This window comes from Asparagus officinalis, chromosome 4 (genome assembly GCF_001876935.1).
Source record: "Asparagus officinalis chromosome 4, Aspof.V1, whole genome shotgun sequence".
In the NCBI taxonomy this organism is placed as follows: Eukaryota; Viridiplantae; Streptophyta; class Magnoliopsida; order Asparagales; family Asparagaceae; genus Asparagus; species Asparagus officinalis.
The window spans coordinates 127,566,827-127,588,164 of record NC_033797.1 but is presented as its reverse complement, the minus strand read 5'-3'; the positions used below and the strand labels follow the sequence as shown (position 1 = coordinate 127,588,164).

Sequence of the window (21,338 nt, the reverse complement as noted above, 5' to 3'; positions counted from 1 at the left end):
TTGCCTTTATTGAAAATTGAGTAATATTGAGAAATATCTAACAAGCTATATAATCTGAAAGAAAAATTCCCCAAGAACCCAAAATATGGGACCAATAGAGGGGACAAGTGATCAGATGACCAGAAAAAATCTAGCAAGTTAAATCATGTTTCACTAACCTCCCAAACCTTTCAATGTTACAAACCATGATTTCTTTGGGGAAAAAAACAGATAGAAACCTTCATTAAAAAAAAAGAAGGTTACCTGCGGCTAATCTTCTTTGTCTTTCTTTCTCTTTAGAATTATATATAATATTATATATATATATATAATAATATATATTATATATAGAGAGAGAGAGAGAGAGAGAGAAATTTGTATGTTGGTACCAAACATAAATTTTGTGTTTGGTTTATTCCAATTCCTAACCATCTCTAATTCATTTGAATGTGGGCCCGATTTCGATTGAGTTGAAGGGAATATGTAACTTCATCACCAAACACAAAAACTCTGTACTTAATACTAAACATATTCATTTCTCTCATATATATCTTCTTTTTCTTTATATATATATATATATTATATATATATATATATATAGTAATATATATATATATATATATAATAATATATATATATATATTATATTTATATATATATTACGTATACTAGTAATATATATATAGTGCTTCCCTTCTCATTCCACCTGTTACCAGTTGTTGTTGTTTCTAAAGTCTTCTTTTATTCTTTATTTCTTCCTTCTCCCCTCCGCTATTCCCAATTTCCTCCAGCAAAAATGGCATCTTTTCACCCTTTTTTGAGACCCTTTACAGAGATCTAAGCTCCATCGCAATCCACATCTTCATCAACTCAAAGAAGATGATGCGAGCTAGCAAGAAGTCCACACCTTTCGCTCCAATTTTGAAGGATTCGTCTGCGGTAGCCGGCGGCGAGTGAAGCTCCAATTTTGAAGGTTTCGTCCGCGGCAGCCGGCGGCGAGTGGGAGGTCCGGCCGTGCGGGATGCTGGTCCAGAAGCGGAGCCGAGAATCAGAATCCGCATCCAAACCGGCTCCGGCGATCCGGGTGCGGGTCAAGTACGGATCCGCTTATCACGAGATCCATGTCAACTCTCAAGCCAACTTTGGTGAGTTTTGCGTCCAAGGATAATTATCTTTTTTTTTTGCCTCTCTAGGCTCTTATGGGGTTTTGGATTTGGAGCAGGGGAACTGAAGAAGCTGTTATCGGGTCCAACGGGTCTACACCCGTTAGATCAGAAGATACTGTACAAAGATAAGGAGAGAGAATCCACTGCGTATTTGGACACCGCCGGCGTTAAAGATAAATCGAAGCTCGTTGTGTTGGAGGATCTCAAAGCTCAGGCAAAACGATGTCTTGAAATGAGGCGAGCTGCGAAATCTGAGCAGGCATCGAAATCTATCGCCCAAATCAGCGTCGAAGTCAATAAGCTTGCTTCTAAGGTATCCAATTTGAAGCAATATCGATGATTTAGTCTGATGAATTTTTCCTGAGATTTGAGGGTTTTTTTTTTGTGTGCGTGTGTGTGTAGGTTTCTGCCCTTGAAGCGATTATATCGAAAGGGAAAAGAGCAGCGGAGGATGATATATTGAGCTTGACCGAGCTGCTGATGAACGAGCTTCTGAAATTGGACGCGATAATTGCAGATGGGGATGTTAAGACCCAGAGACGAACGCAGGTAGGAAAACCCAATTCAATTTTGATCGAAAATGGTTCGGTCGTAAATTGGCTTTTGTTTCTTCTAATTAAATTTGGTTGGTTTGTTATTTTTTTCAGGTGAGAAGAGTTCAAAAATACGTGGAGACTTTAGACATGCTCAAGATCAAGAACTCAATGAGCGGTTTGAGTTTGAAGAAAGAGGAGGGAAGAAAGGAGCAGCAGCAGCCGCCTCCTCCGGTTCCATCGTCGATAGTGACGACGAAATGGGAGACGTTCGAATCTCTCTTCAGCCCGAAGACATCGTCGTCGACATCGTCAGCTACCAGCTCCAGTAATCCGACCCCAAGGCTGGATTAGTTGTTCTGATAACTGGGTTCGGAATCTTGGAGCTGGCATCAGGAGGGTAGGTGCGCGGGGCGGGGCGGGTGTTTCTAATGATTGGGTTTGGTTGGCCTTCCTTTTTTTTTATATATATATATTTATTTTTTAGGTTTATGAAAATGAGATGCTATTTATTCTTTTATAAAGGAGGGATATGTAAATGGTAGAGGTCTTGGAGGTAATTAATGCTCCACGCCCCATCTTTGATTGAATTTTTTAGATCTGAAAAGTGAGCAATAAATGTGTACATGGTCGATGTTGGTGGAAGCGGATGCAATTATGTTCCTTATTTAACTTGCATCTAACTCTGTTCCTAGCCGTCAATGTGATGTTTCCTCGTTTATAGCCTGGCCCTGTGTATTATTGTAATTTGGGTAACAATTTCTCAAAACCCTTGTGCTTTGCAATGGTTTGCATGTAGTCCCTGTAATTTGTAGGGTGTTTCTGGCAATACCCATGAACTTCTAAAAATTTTGAGGTTCGGTATGATAATTAAAAAGATTGATTATACGGTGGACGCATACAGAGTGGACACAATTATGGTTGTCAGCGACAAGTTGAAGCAACAAGTCTTTACGTCAAGAAGCTTTTCCAACATTTCAGAAATTTTTGGAACGTTTAAGTGTTTTTGTAAAACTCTGCCAAGTTTTAATTACGGGGTTTTCTCTAATTTTTAAAGTTCAGCGGTTTTGTGCATCTCCCTCCAATATTAATGGGGTTTTCTTAAATTAAGTGAATTTAACCATTAGATTAAAACTTTAAAGTTACGGTGAGAATTGAGGGTTATATTTTTATATTCTAATCATGTAGATTAAGCATTTTTTATGGGTTAAAAACCTAGACTCGTGCAGTAGTGATAATTTTAAGAAAATCCGCTTTAAATTTGTAGTTTGTTCCGATATTATCTTAATTAAGTCTCTCTAAGTATTACACAAAACTCTAAAATGATGGTAACAATTGAGTTTATATTTTTTATATTCTAACAGGCTCTATAAAATTTACCTTTTTATTATTAATTCCAAGATCGTTGATAGTATTATAAGGAAATGATGAACTTAGTTAGAGTAAGCATCCACTTAATATGGTTGTTTGCTGTACTTGGAGTGGAGAGAGATGCCTTGCGTTCCGCCCATGTGGGCTTCTAGAAATTAAAAATAAATAAATAAATGCGGATGAAAAGGTTCGGGGATTGCTTGGGCGAGAGACCAATGATTTGGTGGGTGGACTTTTTTGGAGTTCAAAGGCATTTGCGTGTGAGGATGCGCACTGCGGGTGCACTCAGTCCGGATACGGCTCAGATATGATATGATGCTTATCATATCTTTATCCGTTTACCCATCTCGGATATGGATATGGATATGGATATGTATATACTTTGGTAAGAAAAATTCATAACCAAATCCGTTAAAATTAGATACGGTTACGGATATACACATGTATATATGAGTGGATATGCATGCGGATACAAAACGAATATGAAAAAACTACATAGTATGGAGAAAAACATAGTTATTAATATAAAAGAGTTCGTTAATATGTTTATTATAATTAAAAAGTTAAGATTAGACATCTTGATCATCAAAATTAATCACAAATCCATAATCTAAGAATCGAAACTATCGTAAGAGTATGACTAATATGTATTCAGATATTTCAATCCATAATCTAAGAATCGAAACTATCGTAAGAGTATGACTAATATGTATTCAGATATTTCGGATACGGTTACAGATATTTCACTACAAAACCATATCCGTAACCATATTCTATCGGTTATAGATTTGAATAACCATATCTCTATCCTAACGGATACGGTTACAGATATTTCCTCGGATACGGATACGGTTTAGCACCCCTAACTGCAGCACTTGAACAATAGATTTCTTAATGTTTGGTATATTTTTTACTGATTTATATGCTAAAATTTGCGATAATTTATATGCTAAACTTTGTTAGAGAGAACAATCACATTTCTAAAGGAGGCCTATGAGTGCTGCCAATTGTAAATCAATACGATCTATATTCAATATTAATACATGACTATATTGTATAAGCAATAGTTGTTGTGCGCAGCGGAAATTTCGGCAGAGTTTCTGGTGCACAATAAGAGAGAAAGATCGATAAGAATTCTTGTTTCTCAAAGGGAACAAGAATCTGAAGCCTAATATCCCATCAAAGTGTGATATTTGCTCTTCCTCTCGTCAGCTCTAGGACTGCACGTCGAAGGATCCTAAAAACTATTACAATGGCCACAAACTCAAACAATCAATTTTACGTGGTTCGGCAAACTGCCTACGTCCATGGGGCAAGGAGGGGGGAGATCTACTATTAGAGAGGAGAGAATACAACTAGGTTTACAACTCTCACAATTTAAACCCTCACATAATCTCTCTCTCACACACAAATATCTCTCAGTTTTTCTCTCAAAAGAAACAGCCACCGGAATAACACGCCGCCCAAAAATTCACTTTTGCACGCTGCCTTTTTTCCCAGCCTCTGCACGTCGCCAAAAGAAAACTGCTACCCTCCTTCGCCCCTCTGCTCTTCACGAAACCCTAGAGAATTTATAGGATGTGCGGAATCGGGTAGGCCCACACGGTTTTCACAAACCACATCATTTCACGTGAGTAGGTTGGTCCCACCACACTCATGATCTCTTCATGGCAGTTCACGCGGTTTTCACAAACCCAATGGAATCCCACAAACAAATTTGTAGGCCCCACACCGAAAACAAAACAACTCCTCACGTGACGTGGGTCCCCATGTCCACTTCTCCCACACACACACACACGCCTCCCAACAATTTGCATACGAATCCAAATGACTCCCACGCTGTGTCACCTCAGCTGTAATCCCAACCAATGCAGACTGACCTGGAGTATGTGGGAAAATCCCCACCCAATGTGGAGTAGCATCAATCTTCACCCGCTGCGATACCTCTAAGATCTGTCCAAAACTCTCCACCTGCTGAGAGTCAATTAGCTCCCTCATTGAAACCTCAACCAAAGTGACACTACCAGATCTATCTTCCAATGAAGTTTTACCTCCAATCACAGCAGTTGACAACTCTTTAATAGGATGACCCAAATTTGTCGAAGCCTCTGTCCAGAAACTCTTCTGCAAACCATTGCTCGACCACAAACACCGATCCTCCTCCAGTAAGGTACGGTTCTCCAAATTTATCACCCTATTTAGTTGCCCCAAGATTTCCTTTCCAACGAAGTGTCTCGCAATGCCGTGAGCTCGGCTCCAATGCAGAAACAGGTCCATCTTGTACCTCCCACCAGAATGGAGTACCTTCACCTTTTTGCCAATATCACACTTCTTCAATCTGTTGGAGACTACTAGGACTTTATCCATAAGGGATTTGGTTGCAACCCAAACACGCCTAGAACAGCCACCAACAAAGGAAACCAAACGCCTATTACCTCCCAATAATGCCCCCTTGGAAGGCCCCCAAACATCCATGTGAACTCCTCCAGAACGACCCTTAGCACGGTGAATAGAGGTGCCACACTTCACCTCGGTCTTCTTGCTCACATCAACATGTTCACTGGACTTCAAACTGCAGGTCTTTGCACCCTCTTTCAATCTATGCGAGGAATTAATACTGGAATGGCCAAGCCCCAAATGCCGCAGTCTAGTCGAATCAACAGAAGTCGTCAGCTCTTCACCTGCCACTATACCTCCAGTCAAGTAATACAGGTTATTTCTCCTAACGCTCTTCATCAAAATACGAGAGTCTCTCGCAATCTCGAGAACCATGTCCTCAACACGAACCTTCAGACCCTCTCCAACCAAAGCTCCAATCGAGATCAAGTTCTTCCTCAAAGAAGGAACATATCTCACATCATTTAACTCTCTAACAGTTCCGTCAAACATCTTTATGCGAATTCTTCCTATTCTAAGGATCTGGCATGCACGGTTATCAGCCATGTACACCACACCACTATCCACCAGCTTCTCAAAATTGGAGAACCATTCCCTTCTAGGGCACACATGATAGGTCGCACCACTATCCAACATCCATTCAGATTCCTCCGAATAGCTATTTGTAGGACTGATAGAAAGCGAATAAATAGAAGAGTCAGAATTATTACCATCCGATACGATGTTTGCTTCTGATGATGGTTGCTTCCCTTTTCCCTTCTGCTTATTCTTCATCCATTCGTCGAGCTTTGGGCAGTCTTTCTTCCAATGACCAGTCTCCTTGCACCAAGCACACTGATCTTTTCCTACTCTAGACTGTGACTTCCAATTCTTTCGGTTTGGACCCTTCCCTCTTGCGACCAACGCCTCCGCTACCGGCTCAACCGAAGCCTCCTTATCCTTCTTTCGAAGCTGATAATTCACAAGTGCAGCGGTGACCTCACTATACGAAAGTGATGCCTTCCCATTAATCAGAGTAAGAACGAAGGTCTCATATTCCTCGTCGGGCAAGGAACTCAACAACAGCAACGCCTTGTCCTCATCTTCAATCTTGACATCCACATTCGCCAAATCCGCAAGAAGCTTTGTGTAGTGGTTCATGTGATCTCTAATGGAGGTTCCCTTCTTCAACTGGAAACGATAAAGTCTCCTCTTCAAATGCAAGCGATTTTCCACACTCTTGGTCAAATACTTGCTTTCGAGAATCTCCCAAATCTTCTTCGCAGAAGTCTCATTCATCACATCATATTTTAGATCTTGAGTCAAACAAGACCTAATCACACCACACGCCGTTCGATTCATCTTCTTCCAAACCTTCTCTTCAATCTCATCTGGCTTGCCATCTAACTCCAATGTATCCTCCAAATTCTGCGCGTTCAGCGCATCCAAAACCTCGCATCTCCATAATCCAAAGTTGTTTGTGCCATTAAATTTCTCCACATCTATCTTCATAGAGTGGATATTCAAACTCTGAATAGTCTTCACGCCAGAAGAACCACCCTCGACTCCCGAAGCACCTTCTTTCCCCGACATCTTACGCACCAACGAACAAAGAATAGATCCAAAACTGAAAGATAGAGTCTTTACCAAAAGATCCCACCTTTATCACCAACGAAGTCCTAAACGGGCCTCCAAATTGATCTACTCCTCCAACCAAACCCTAGATCTGGAATCTGGGCTCTGATACCACTTGTTGTGCGCAGCGGAAATTTCGGCAGAGTTTCTGGTGCACAATAAGAGAGAAAGATCGATAAGAATTCTTGTTTCTCAAAGGGAACAAGAATCTGAAAGCCTAATATCCCATCAAAGTGGGATATTTGCTCTTCCTCTCGTCAGCTCTAGGACTGCGCGTCGAGGGATCCTAAAAACTATTACAATGGCCACAAACTCAAACAAATCAATTTTACGTGGTTCGGCAAACTGCTTACGTCCACGGGGCAAGGAGGGGGGAGATCTACTATTAGAGAGGAGAGAATACAACTAGGTTTACAACTCTCACAATTTAAACCCTCAAATAATCTCTCTCTCACACACAAATATCTCTCAGTTTTTCTCTCAAAAGAAACAGCCACCGAAATAACACGCCGCCCAAAAATTCACTTTTGCACGCTGCCTTCCCTTTTCCCTTCTGCTTATTCTTCATCCATCCGTCGAGCTTTGGGCAGTCTTTCTTCCAATGACCAGTCTCCTTGCACCAAGCACACTGATCTTTTCCAATTATAGGATGCCCTACTCTAGACTGTGACTTCCAATTCTTCCTGTTTGGATTCTTCCCTCTTGCGACCAACGCCTCTGCTACCGACTCAGTCGAATTCTCCTTATCCTTCTTCCGAAGCTGATAATTCACCAATGCAGCAGTGACCTCACTATACGAAAGTGATGCCTTCCCATTAATCAGAGTAAGAACGAAGGTCTCATATTCCTCGTCGGGCAAGGAACTCAACAACAGCAACGCCTTGTCCTCATCTTTAATCACGACATCCACATTTGCCAAATCCGCAAGAAGCTTTGTGTAGTGGTTCATGTGATCTCTAATGAAGGTTCCCTTCTTTAACTGGAAACGATAAAGTCTCCTCTTTAAATGCAAGCGATTTTCCACACTCTTGGTCAAATACTTGCTTTCGAGAATCTCCCAAATCTTCTTCGCAGAAGTCTCATTCATCACATCATATTTTAGATCTTGAGTCAAACAAGACCTAATCACACCACACGCCGTTCGATTCATCTTTTTCCAAACCTTCTCTTCAATCTCATCTGGCTTGCCATCTAACTCCAAGGTATCCTCCAAATTCTGCGCGTTCAGCGCATCCAAAACCTCGTATCTCCATAATCCAAAGTTGTTTGTGCCATTAAACTTCTCCACATCTATCTTCATAGAGTGGATATTCAAACTCTGAATAGTCTTCATGCCAGAAGCACCACCCTCGACACCCGAAGTACCTTCTTTCCCCGACATCTTACGCACCAACGAACGAAGAATAGATCCAAAACTAAAAGATAGAGTCTTTATCAAAAGATCCCACCTTTATCACCAACGAAGCCCTAAACGAGCCTCTAAATTGATCTACTCCTCCAACCAAACCCTAGATCTGGAATCTGGGCTCTGATACCACTTGTTGTGCGCAGCGGAAATTTTGGCAGAGTTTCTGGTGCACAATAAGAGAGAAAGATCGATAAGAATTCTTGTTTCTCAAAGGGAACAAGAATCTGAAGCCTAATATCCCATCAAAGTGGGATATTTGCTCTTCCTCTCGTCAGCTCTAGGACTGCGCGTCGAGGGATCCTAAAAACTATTACAATGGCCACAAACTCAAACAATCAATTTTACGTGGTTCGGCAAACTGCCTACGTCCACGGGGCAAGGAGGGGGGAGATCTACTATTAGAGAGGAGAGAATACAACTAGGTTTACAACTCTCACAATTTAAACCCTCAAATAATCTCTCTCTCACACACAAATATCTCTCAGTTTTTCTCTCAAAAGAAACAGCCACCGAAATAACACGCCGCCCAAAAATTCACTTTTGCACGCTGCCTTTTTTTTCCCAGCCTCTGCACGTCGCCAAAAGAAAACTGCTACCCTCCTTCGCCCCTCTGCTCTTCACGAAACCCTAGAGAATTTATAGGATGTGCGGAATCGGGTAGGCCCACACGGTTTTCACAAACCACATCATTTCACGTGAGTAGGTTGGTCCCACCACACTCATGATCTCTTCATGGCAGTTCACGCGGTTTTCACAAACCCAATAGAATCCCACAAACAAATTTGTAGGCCCCACACCGAAAACAAAACAACTCCTCACGTGACGTGGGTCCCCATGTCCACTTCTCCCACACACACACGCCTCCCAACAATAGTATAGTAACAATCACAATATAATTATTGTTGATGTGAGGAAAATTAATGTAAGGTTTAGGAGAGATAACGATAATTCTGGGGCTCCTTAATCTTCTTTGATGACCGATTGTATGGAAGGGTGTGTTGGCTGTGATTCCCTGCACAGAATAACATAGGTCAGAGGTTGCAAATGTTGTTTCCTTCGGCGTGCCCTCTGACGCTCAAGATAGTGGCTAGTCTATTCATCTCAAGAGAAAAGCAGAATGTAATCTTTAGGTTTTTTGGGTGTAAAACTTGTGTAATATAGAATGCCAAAGATCATGTTATTTATAGGAAGTTTCTGAGGTGTTAAGGTAATTTGATTGACCGGTTGATATGACATTGCATTGTTGCTTTACATGTGTACACAGCTGATTGGTTAGAGGTGAATGGACTGTGGGCGCCGTTCGAGGAGTCATTATGGTGCCTAATTATGCATTAAATGTGATGACGTCTAGGTGGTAGAATATGAGCATTGTATTGTATAGCTTTTTGATGCGAACATTGTTGACAAGACCGCTTGTCATTCCATATTCCGGACTTCTCCCTTACCGAACACGACTTGAAGATGCCCTTCGACTCAACCCGGGCTCAATTGAGGAGCTCATCTTGAAGGATCCTTTAGTCTTGGACCCATGTCACACACATGAGTCGGCTAGTTACAGCTTAGGCTCGGGTTGGGTATGTCAGCTATATGTTCCGTCCTACTAAGCCTACCACGTGGCCAGTTGAAGGGCATGATACTTTCGAGGTATAACAATTACAATCAGAATATTATATTGATATTGTAACAATACAATTATCTAACTTTAAACTTTATATTATACACTTGTTGCAATATGCTTACTCTCAATATGATTTTCTCAAGAGTAAAGCTCCAATTCCATGAAACCCTTTTCCCCCCTATTGATGAAGAATTATTTGGGATACACACGAGAGACGGAGAGAGGGAGTGTGTGTATAAAGTAAAGTCAGTTGAGGCGGTCAAATTAATTATAATTGTAATTACTATTTATGTTCTACTTTTGCGTGCTTTTTTCAAAGACCAATTTGTGTGGGCAAAAAAGGGAGAAACAGATGCTCCTAATCCGATATGTACCTCGACATCATTGATCTCAAAATAACGCAGCCTTTTCTGAGATATTATTCCACATTTGACCTACTGTAGCTGGATCTCACTTTGAGGGATTGGTCACTATGGTCGTTGGGGGTGCAAAAAGATATCGGGGATAAATCCTAATCCGTAAATGAATATAGATATGATTACTATATGTCTATATGTAAGAGTATATACTTATGGGTACGAATCTCTAGTAAAATATCTGGATGTGTATGCCCATTTAAGTAAATAAGATCTCTTGTCCTACTAATTTTATAACCATTGGAATCATTAAGGTTTCGTTCAGATACCATTGTGTTTTTCTTTTGTATTTTTGTAAAACAAACACCATGGTGTTGTGTTTTTTTCTTAAAATGTTTTCAAAATACCATGCTAAGTATTTTTGGTCAACACTAGTTTGACCCATTATATATAACATTAGTATTAAACATATTATTAATATATTATATATTAATTATAATAAAATATATTATAAATAAAATGTTATAATATTTAGTTTATATTATTATATTATTATAAGTATTAAATATAATGCAATATAATATTGTATAATATATTATAATATTATTAATAATGTTAATATTATGTTATTACTAATATGTTATATTAAATTAATATATTATAAATATTTAAATATTATATAATATATTATAGTTTTTAATATGTTAGAGTTTATTAATAGTACTTTAATAATATATTAGTATTTATGATATAAATAAATATTATTATAATATAATATAATATTATAATAATGTTAATATTATGTTATTACTAGTATGTTATTAATAAATTAATATATTATAAATATTTTAATATTAAATAATGATGCGGCATAAACATGTACCAAAAATGTTGCAAGTTTACAACCGTGTTAAGTTATAGTATAAAAAGTTATCGATCCCACGAGGAAGGTGTTTTGTAGGAGAAAATATAAATCGGTTCTTATGTTGTGTGCGTGACAAATAGGAGCGATGAGTAAATGTGATTGTGGAGAGATAGAGAGAGTGGAAGTGATAGTGTGTAAATCGGCACAAAATATAAGTGAGAGTGGATGTGACAAAGAATGAATGATTTTCACAAGGAAAGATGAATAAAATCAAGAATCAAAAAGGAGAATTAAGAATAAAAAGAAAATTTAAGAAATTAAAAATAACGGATTCAATTAAAGATATGAGTATTCTAGAATTGAATTCACTTCTTAGAAAATGACGATTCCCTAGAGGGTTCTAGCCTAAAGGCGAATCAAAGAAAATAAAAAATAAATAAAAACTAATCCCAAAAGGGTTCTAGCCTCAAGGCGAATAGTGCAAGAAAATAAAATCTAAACTACAAAATAAATTACAAAAACTAAGCTACAAAATAAATTGCAAGAATTAAATACGAGAAAATAAAGACATGAAATAAATCTAATCTATAAGCATGAAATAAATCTAAGGTAGGAGGGTTCTAACCTCTTGGCTATTTAACAAGAAAATAAAATCTAATTACAAGCATAGAAATAAATCTAAACTAATAAGCAATAAAAAAAGAAAAAAGAAAAATAAAAGAAATGCAAACCTCCAAATAATTCTTCATCTCCATCTTCATCATCCAACAAAGAGAAGAAGTATTCAAAGTGGTGAAAAAATTATTTTATTAATTGTAACAAAAGTTAAAAATTTAGAAGGCCTTCTCAATTAAGAGTGGTCCTCCTCTCCAAATGGAGTTACAAAAATTTTCACACCCTCAATCCCTCACTCTCTACCCCTATTCATAGTAAACATCAGTGAATGAGAGCCATTGGATTGAAATCTTATCCAAAACAAGCAAATTTCAGCCATTGATCTGTAACAGAACGACATAAGTATCGATACCAGCATCGATGCTGGTATCGATACGGGTATCGATGCTGGCATCGATACCCATATCCCTCCTTTTGTAATCCGCTGATTTCCTCTTTCATTTGGCTTTGGCTTTGGGCTTTTGGACTTGGGCTTGGGCTCTTTCATGTATTTGCATATATTCTTTATTAATTCATGGGCTTTGTTGAGAGAAGAGATATTGAGCTTTTTATTTTTAATTAACCTGCAATTAAAGATAAAAATAATTATTAGTGGCATATTTATTGATATAAAATAGATAATGAGGGTATAAAATTATAATAAAATGTGATTATCATATAATATATTATAGTTTTTAATATGTTAGAGTTTATTAATAGTACTTTAATAATATATTAGTATTTATGATATAAATAAATATTATTATATTATGAATATATTATTTTTACATTAACATTTGTTAGCAATAAATTATTTTATTATTTAAAATTATTTTACTTTATAATAAATTATATTATTTATTATATAATATACTAATATTTTATATATTATATTACATTTACTATACAATATATTATAATAATAATAATATTATATTGTTATTTAATTATTAAATATGTTACTATTAATAATATTTTATAATTATTAATTTATCACAATTTATTTATTAAAAAGTTAATAATATTATAGCGATTATACTATTATATAGTATATTATAATATCATTATTATATTATTATTTATTACCAATAACTTTTTATTATTTTTTATTAGTTTATTTATATTTTATTATTATTTATTATTATATAATACATTATTAACATATTAAACACTGGTATTTAATATATTATTATATTATTGTATAAGATATAATAATTATCATATTTTATATTATTTAATAAATATTAATTATATATTAAATTAACTATAATATAGTATAATATAATAAGCATATTGATAATAACACTATAATATTATAGCGATTATACTATTATATAGTATATTATAATATCATTATTATATTATTATTTATTACCAATAACTTTTTATTATTTTTTATTAGTTTATTTATATTTTATTATTATTTATTATTATATAATACATTATTAACATATTAAACACTGGTATTTAATATATTATTATATTATTGTATAAGATATAATAATTATCATATTTTATATTATTTAATAAATATTAATTATATATTAAATTAACTATAATATAGTATAATATAATAAGCATATTGATAATAACACTATATTAATTACATTTAATATATTATGTCATATATTATATTAACACATTATCAAACTCAAAACCAAAACACCAAACTTAAAACACCTAAAAAGTGTGTTGAAATAATGTTGTGTTTTTGGTTTGAGGATGATTTAGCTCAAAAACATCATGTTTTCCAAACGTATGGTGTTTTGTTTTTGGTAAAAACACCATGTAAACAAGTAAAACACCAAGGTATCCAAACGGAGCCTAAATGAATTAAAATCAGATCTGATGATATGACAATAATTAACTCACTAATTTCATAAAAGGGAAATCGACAAAACTATATTTTTGGATTGAGATTTCCTCTTTGACTTCTTTGCGATAGAGAAAAAAACTCTAGAGCTCTTCACATGCCGGAATCCCTTTGACCCTCCACCATGAATGGCTCCCGCCAATGAATCTTTTTGTGAGCGCCTCCTCACGCCACCTCCACTGTCAGTGCCTCCTGTTCTCTGACAAGCATCAACAAGATGAAAAAACACAAAAGATCGAAAGTGCATCTTTCCTAACTTGATTGGTACAGGTTGAATCTCTAGAATACACAATGCAGTAGCCTTTCACCCGATTTAAAATTGAATTTTTGTGGTGCTATCTTGATTGTGATGGGAACGGGGGTCCATCCCCATGATGAATTAACATAAATTTATTTTATGGAAATTTTGTGGCTGACTACATGCATACATTGATAGATATTCTTTTCCCATGCATTGAGAAAAGGAAGGGCTAGTCTTTGGACTTCCCTGTGCAATGAATGTGGTGTATCCAAGAGGCATATCCTTCCTATAAATAGATGGCAGATGGTGAAGGTTGACAACAAGAAGCAAGAATAAGAACCACATACAAAGTTGTAATCTTCAAGTGAGTTTGAAAGAAAGTGATACTCAAGTTAATTTATACCAACTTGAGAGAAAACCCTTCCACTAGTACAAAACAGGTCAGCCCAAACGGTTGGAACCGTTTGGGAAAACCCCCTCCCAAACGGTTATAACCGTTTGGGCGATGTAAAACACCTATTTGGGCTAAAGCCGTTGGGGAAGAGTTGTCCCCAACGGTCGCCCAAACGGTTGCAACCATTTGGGCAAACTCCCAAACGGTTACAACCGTTTGGGATGTTTCCCAAACGGTTACAACCGTTTGGGCCAAATGTTAGCCCAAACGGATGTAACCGTTTGGCCAAAAGTTAGCCCAAACGGTTGAAACCGTTTGGGTAATTTTTCGCCCAAACCGTTTGAGCTATTTATTTTAATAGTTTTAAACTTTCGGCTTCTTTATTTATTTACATGTTTATATACACATCTCACACAATAAGTACTAAACATCTCACAATAAAATCAAAATATTCTCATACTTTGCTAAATATCCAATGTTATATATTCATACATAATGTTTACTCAATATACTTAGAGACAAAACATATACATACAAAAGACTAGTTGCCCATTACAGTAGCTCATAAAAAGACTTCAGACTTCACCGGAGCACAATATCACTCCGAACCCCTGGAAACCTTAGCAGGCTCACATTTATTCCTTATAGCATTATTATTAAAACCCACAGAATATTTCACTCTGATCAACCCGCAGGAGCATGGATAGTTCTCGGATTCCTCTGTAGTATGCCACGATATTCCAGCAGTTCATTAACGGTTTGAGCCACAACCTTTACTGGATTATAATTCGGTGATGGTCCCTCAACTTCAAGTGTCTGAGGAACCCATTTATAGGTCGGATCAGCATCATAGAACAAACAACATCCAGAGAGCTCTCCCCACCGATGGACCAAGGTCTCGACCCAAACGGGGGTTTTCTGGCTTTGCTGCCTTGTCCTCCTCAGATAGCTACTAATCGGAATAAACCTCGCAGACTCACAGAACATACCAATCACAATGAGCAGCGCTTGGGCTCTTTTCGTGATGTCAGTTGTTGAGTTTCCAAGCCATTGTGCTGCGTTCATGAGATTCTGTCACCCAAGGGTGACTTCAGTGAGACCTCCTGCTGGATCGAAGCCAGCTGCGCGTAACAGGGTAGTGTAGTTATGCCCGTAACCAAGAAGTGTCGAGTCTTTGTCGAGTCTTTATCAATCGGCGCTTATCTCCGAGCTCGAACCATTTACTATCGTTGTTCACGCAAAAGCCCTGCAAGTAGAGCTGGTTGCGTCGGATCCTCAGGCTGGCCCTACTCTCCCCATCATTGAAAACCAGTACAAAGTCGTACCAAGTGAGCTTCTCCACCCAATCAGGATCGTTTTCGTTGAGTACCAAGTGAGCTTCTTTCACTAGTACAAAAATTAGAAGTTGACATTTTTCCTTGAAATGAAAGCTACCATAAGCACGGTAACGTGAAACAGCGCCAAGCAAATCAGCCAGGGTTCCTATGAATATGAAATAACGAAAAGATTTAACATTGACATTGTTGCAAGACAAACCTGAATAAAAGACCAAATACATAACGGGGTAAATATGGAGATTCAGATCCTACATCAACTGTCAAGAAAGTACCTCAATATTAAATTTACAGCACGGAAAACATTTCATGGTACAAAATGCATATGATAAGTGGGACAACTTTCTTATGTAAGAAGAACTGTCATCGGATAGCAGCCAAACTTTTGCATTTGATTTAATGATTTAATGATTGAAATCGAATCATGGGTACCTCTAGTAAAAATTGGTAGTCGCTGCTACATTCACTAGTACAGATTTTCGCTTGAATAGAGCTTAAATTTGGGCTTGGATAGCGCTTTTAAGCGCTATGCAAGCTACCGCTATGGTAGCTACAATAGCGCTTAAAAAAGCGCTATCCGAAGGCTCGACTATAATAGCGCTTTATAAGATAGCGCTTATAAAAGCGCTATCCAAGCATTTAAAAAAAATCGTTTGCTTCTATAGCGCATAAATAAGCGCTATTGTAGTTCAAAAAAAAAAAAAAACCAGCTATGATAGCGCTAAAAAAGCGCTATTGAAGTTAGCTATTTGAACTACAATAGCGCTTTAAAAAACGCTATGCCAGTTCCAAAAAAAATACTGTACATTTACCCTATAGCGTTTAAAGAAGCGCTAACTAAGTTTTTGCATCTATTTTTTTAATTAATTTTTTAAATTTTTGATACCTAATTTTCTAGGTCTAAATATTTAAATACTTACATAAATAACGATTTTCTATCCATCAATAACAATCTAACAAAAGGACAAAAATAATATCCATTCATACAAAATATATATATTGCAATCATTCAGTCAAAACATTATATATAACTGTTAAAATGGAAATACAAAAATTAGTTAGTAGCACAATCATAACTAATATCATTAATTAATTCTCTTCTTCTTCTTGTTGCTTGTGCTTGAGATTGATCCACTATCAGCATTTGACTCATTCAAGCTTGCCGCGTCATCTAACAAGTCAAGTTCTTCCACGATATCTACGTACTGCTGTTTTAGCCTTCTTCCCAGTGGCTCGATCCTTGCCAAATATAGTACATAACTCTACATAGTGGGGAAATGGCTTGCTCCTCCATTTTCCAGCAGCTTTGTGAGACTGCAAGTATGAGAAGAGGCAAAATAAACAAAATTATCACAACTCATGAGATATAACAACAATGTGAGACTGCAAGTATGAGAAGAGGCAAAATAAACAAAATTATCACAACTCATGAGATATAACAACAAAAATTCATAATGTGTAAAACTATTGTTACATACATGTAATCTGTAAGACAATAGTGGCTGAAAGACACACATAGCTTTGTTGAATAAATCATACAAAATGCATCTAGAGATAAAAAAAAGTGTAATCCACCATTCATTGTTAGAATTTTTGACTCCCATCAGCTTCAGTACATCACTAAATAATTTTGGCACTTTTTGAATGCAATATAAATTTCTAGGCCATGTAATGTACATGTATATTGTTCCTATTAAAGTATTCATGCAAAATCAGATATTACCCAGATTAATATGAGTTGGATTTATTAAATCCATAGATTGATGTATAACCAACCACAAGGCAGAGTTACTTTATATTTACATTGGTAGCCAACTAAGGCAAGGAGAAAAATCATATACAAAAATAATAATAATTGAGATAAGTGCTTGAACTATGATTGACTATAACTATGCTTGACAATATTCTTATGCTTTGCCTCTGAATAACACGCAAAGTTCTACATGCACAAGACCTCACCATTTGCGACAAACCTCACCATTTGCAACAATTCATCTTTATTAACAGCTATAACAGGAGGTGTATGAGAATTGTTTCTCCCACCTCTACGATCGGAAAAACTTGCGGAACCCCGGCCTTGAGATTTCCATCCTTGTTTTCCTCTACCTCCCCATGCAACATTTGGAGTCTCAATCTCAGGGGTATTCCCTGTCCATGGATTTTCTCTACCCTCATTCCAACCAGGAGAGGCTTTGAATTCAGACTCATTACCTCCCAACACACTATCAACCCCATTGGTTGACCAGCCTTTTTTTCTCAGAGGAATTTTCATTCCAAGGCGAATTTTCATTCCAATCCATATATCTATAAAATGCAATGTATATGCAAAGTTAACGTATTAAGTTAGCATACCAAGTTAACGTACTAGCCACATGTATATGCAAATTATGGCTGCGGGCTCAGAATTTGGTCAGTATCATCATTGTTAGTCATCCAGTGCAATATCAACGGATATTGTAGGTTGCTAATCTCAGAAAATTTTAAAATCATCATAGCCTAAAAATAAAAAATCCCATTATGATATCAAGGCTTGGTAGACACTATGTAAGCATGCAACCTCATGAATATATAAAGATATACATATGTCAAAAAACAACATAAGAACACCATCGGTTCGTTTTCTTCCAGATTTGGCACCCATTTTTTAATTTATCTTCAGTTTTAACATCTGAATTTTGTTTTGGACCCAAGGATATTTTAGGGAGTCAAGGCCAAATTTCATCAAATATTGGTCATTTGGCCATTTCCCCTTTTGTCCCTTTGGTTGTTTTTTCTCTCTTCTAATTGTATCATATTTAGTAATGATGAACCCAAATAACCCCTGACTCACCCAAGGCCATGTCGTTCCCATCCCTCTCATCCCAGTGAGACGGAATTCTAAGAGGTGAGGGAGGGTGTTGGGTGATGTGATTGGAAGAATGGTGGTCAAGGAGGTGATGGACTTGGGATTTGTTTGGGAGATAAAAAGGAGGTAAAAGGATAAGTGTCCTCTCCTCAAAATTGATCCCTACATCTCACGAAAGTCTAAATCCTTCCAAGATCATCATCAAAAGAAGATCAGTCACTGAATATCATCAACCTCACAAGTATCATTCATTCAAGAAACTATAACCTTATATTTATTAAAATCTTAGAATCTTGCAATTCTTTTCTTTACTATCAAAGGAAATTATACCTGAAGGAGATTGGCAATGGTCTCGACAGTGATAGTTTTGTTAATCCCAACCTCATAGTCCATCCTCAAGCAAACTACCGATCCTCAATCTCTCAGCCAACCCCTTCTCAACCAAGCAATGTCACAAATGCATGGTTACTGCAAATCACAAATGCGCAAGCAATGTCAGAAGCATACAGGAAGAATATCAAACGAAAGGATGCATGGTTACTGCAGAAAAAACCAAGACATTATCTAGAAATCTAAAGAGCATCCACAATGGAATTAGCTATAATAAATGTATAGTCATACTAAGCACATATTCCTGCACATACAGCTTGGAGAATATCCGATTCCACATCACGTATATAATAGACTCCAGGCAAGTTTCCTCCAATCTTTTTAGGAAATCTGAAGTAGAATCAACATGTAATTAGTGTACCAGATGAAGAGCATTCCTCCATTTAGAAAAAGAAAATATAAAAAGAATAGCATGCCAATTAGCAAATTTCCCATTGTGTTTACCAAACTTTGAAATTTACCAAAGTTTCAAAGGTTGATTCACCTGAAGACCATTGGACAGTAATCCTTCCACCGAAACTCCGCCGACTGATGAGGCGGCGTAATCTTCGGCCCCTTGGGAGGAAACCTCGTCCAGTACTTCTCCCTAGGATCAAAATCCTCAGCTCTCAATTCCCTCATCTGGGTCGACGCCGGTTTCCTAACAGAGTACCTAGAAAAACCCAAATCAGACCCAGCGAAAAAAAAAGAGAAGACGAAAACCCAAGCTCATCCTCCACAATCAAACAACCAATAGAGCACCTTATGCCCAGCTGAAGGTTCAGCATCAGATCATAATTCTTATGCCCCTTCGATATCATCTGCCCCGGCTTCTTCACCTCCCCGCCCCTGAAACAACAAGGGCTCCTCCTCCTCTCCCCCCAAACCCCCTTCACCCTCCCCAAATTCAACAGCTTCCCATCTCTGTAAACCTCCAATGTGTCGATGATGTCGCAGGTGATATCCCCAGCCTCGCCATCAGACTCCCAAATGCAAATCTTGGGAAAACCCCCCTTCTCCGCCGACGACGACCTCTTGGCGGCGCTCACCATGGGGTAAAAGGTCCCCGTGAGAGCCTGCTCGCTCCAGTTGCCGATGTAGCAGTTGCCATCGGGCCAAGTGAAGACCCCATTGTCCTTGGGCACCCCACTCTCCCAGAACCCATCGTATCGGTTCCCGTTGGCCCAGATCAAAACCCCCCGCCCAAAAATAACCCCGCTCCTCCACTCCCCGATGTACTGATTCCCGTTCCTTGTCGACGGCGAGGAGGTATGATGGTCCGCGACGAAGATGAGGGAGTCCCCGACGAACGAAGATGAGGCGAAGATGAGGTGAGTTGGCCGGCGACAACGGTCGGACTTCGACAGGGTCAGATGAGGCAAAGACGAGGAGGTTAGGGATTTGAGAGTGCGGTGTTGAAAAATTTGGGGATGACTTTAATTTGGCGCTGGGACGAAAATTTTGGGGATAAATTTGGCGGTGGAATAAAAATTTTGGGGGGAACGAAATGAAAAAGGCTTTCGGGTGGAATGAAAATTTTAATTTTGAAACTGTAATAGCGCTTATGAAGCGCTATTTAAGAGAATAAAAACATAGCGCTTTAGAAGCGCTATTTAAGTGAACCCGGAATCAACTCACATAGCGCTTTAGAAGCGCTATCGTCATATAGCGCTTTAGAAGCGCTATCCAAGTAACCCATGTAACACTTATCATATAGCGTTTTATTGAAGCGCTAAAGAAGCTTCAACTGGTATAGCGCTTAACTAACAAGCGTTATTGCTGCAATTTTTCTTTTAAAATTTTTATTATTATTATTTCAATATGCAAATAAGCGCTATTCAAGCAGCCACTTAGATAGCGCTTTTAAAAAGCGCTATCTAAGTGGCGCTTCCTAAGCCTAAATCTGTAGTAGTGATTCATGACAATATCGATTTTGTTCCATAAAGTTTCTCTAAGATCGGTGTCACTTATACCTAAGTTCTCAATAGTTATGTCTCCTGCAATAGGAGATACTTTCTCAGTGATAAAGGAATTGAACTCCTCTCTGTGCTTTTCTCTTAGAACATCGAACAATTGCTTTGATATCACCTGAAAATTTGCCAAATTTTGCTTGTCATATATCAGATATACCAAACTTATCGAACTAATAATTTATCATACTTGCAATTTTTTAGTTTTCTGTAACTTTTTGTTACCATATGCCTATTAATGAGGTTTGTTGAAACAAAGACATAACTACTCTCTAGCTAACTAATAAGCACATTTGCCAACCTAATCCATTTTTAATCCAAATTACAAACAGTCAACTGAGAGATCAAAGA

At 37.5% G+C, this 21,338-nt stretch overlaps 1 protein-coding gene and 1 pseudogene across 3 annotated transcripts; one reads left to right on the top strand and one right to left on the bottom strand.

Moving 5' to 3' along the window:
• LOC109838116 lies at positions 685-2,404 on the top strand (annotated as a pseudogene).
• Positions 16,763-20,668, bottom strand: LOC109838102 (phosphatidylinositol 4-phosphate 5-kinase 2-like). 3 transcript variants are annotated; one of them, XM_020406572.1, is made up of 5 exons: positions 19,780-20,664; positions 19,523-19,690; positions 19,270-19,368; positions 18,979-19,116; positions 16,763-17,117 (listed from the first exon to the last, which is right to left on the bottom strand). In XM_020406572.1, exons 1-4 carry the CDS (start codon positions 20,067-20,069, stop codon positions 19,086-19,088), a joined length of 588 nt encoding a protein of 195 aa, XP_020262161.1. In that variant the 5' UTR covers positions 20,070-20,664; the 3' UTR covers positions 16,763-17,117; positions 18,979-19,085. The 3 variants fall into 3 exon arrangements, with proteins under 3 accessions (XP_020262161.1, XP_020262162.1, XP_020262163.1); XM_020406573.1 differs by having other exon boundaries at positions 19,293-19,368; positions 19,780-20,650; XM_020406574.1 differs by lacking the exons at positions 16,763-17,117; positions 18,979-19,116 and adding an exon at positions 19,178-19,188 and having other exon boundaries at positions 19,293-19,368; positions 19,780-20,668.

Bases quoted from the DNA above. Each gene is read 5' to 3' on its own strand.
- LOC109838102 (XM_020406572.1), bottom strand. From the start codon at position 20,069: ATGGTGAGCGCCGCCAAGAGGTCGTCGTCGGCGGAGAAGGGGGGTTTT. The intron at 19,691-19,779 runs GTGCTCTATTGG...GGGTTTTTCTAG, and splicing joins AACCTTCAGCTGGGCATAAG to GTACTCTGTTAGGAAACCGG. The intron at 19,117-19,269 runs GTATGACTATAC...TGTGATTTGCAG, and splicing joins TGTGCAGGAATATGTGCTTA to TAACCATGCATTTGTGACAT.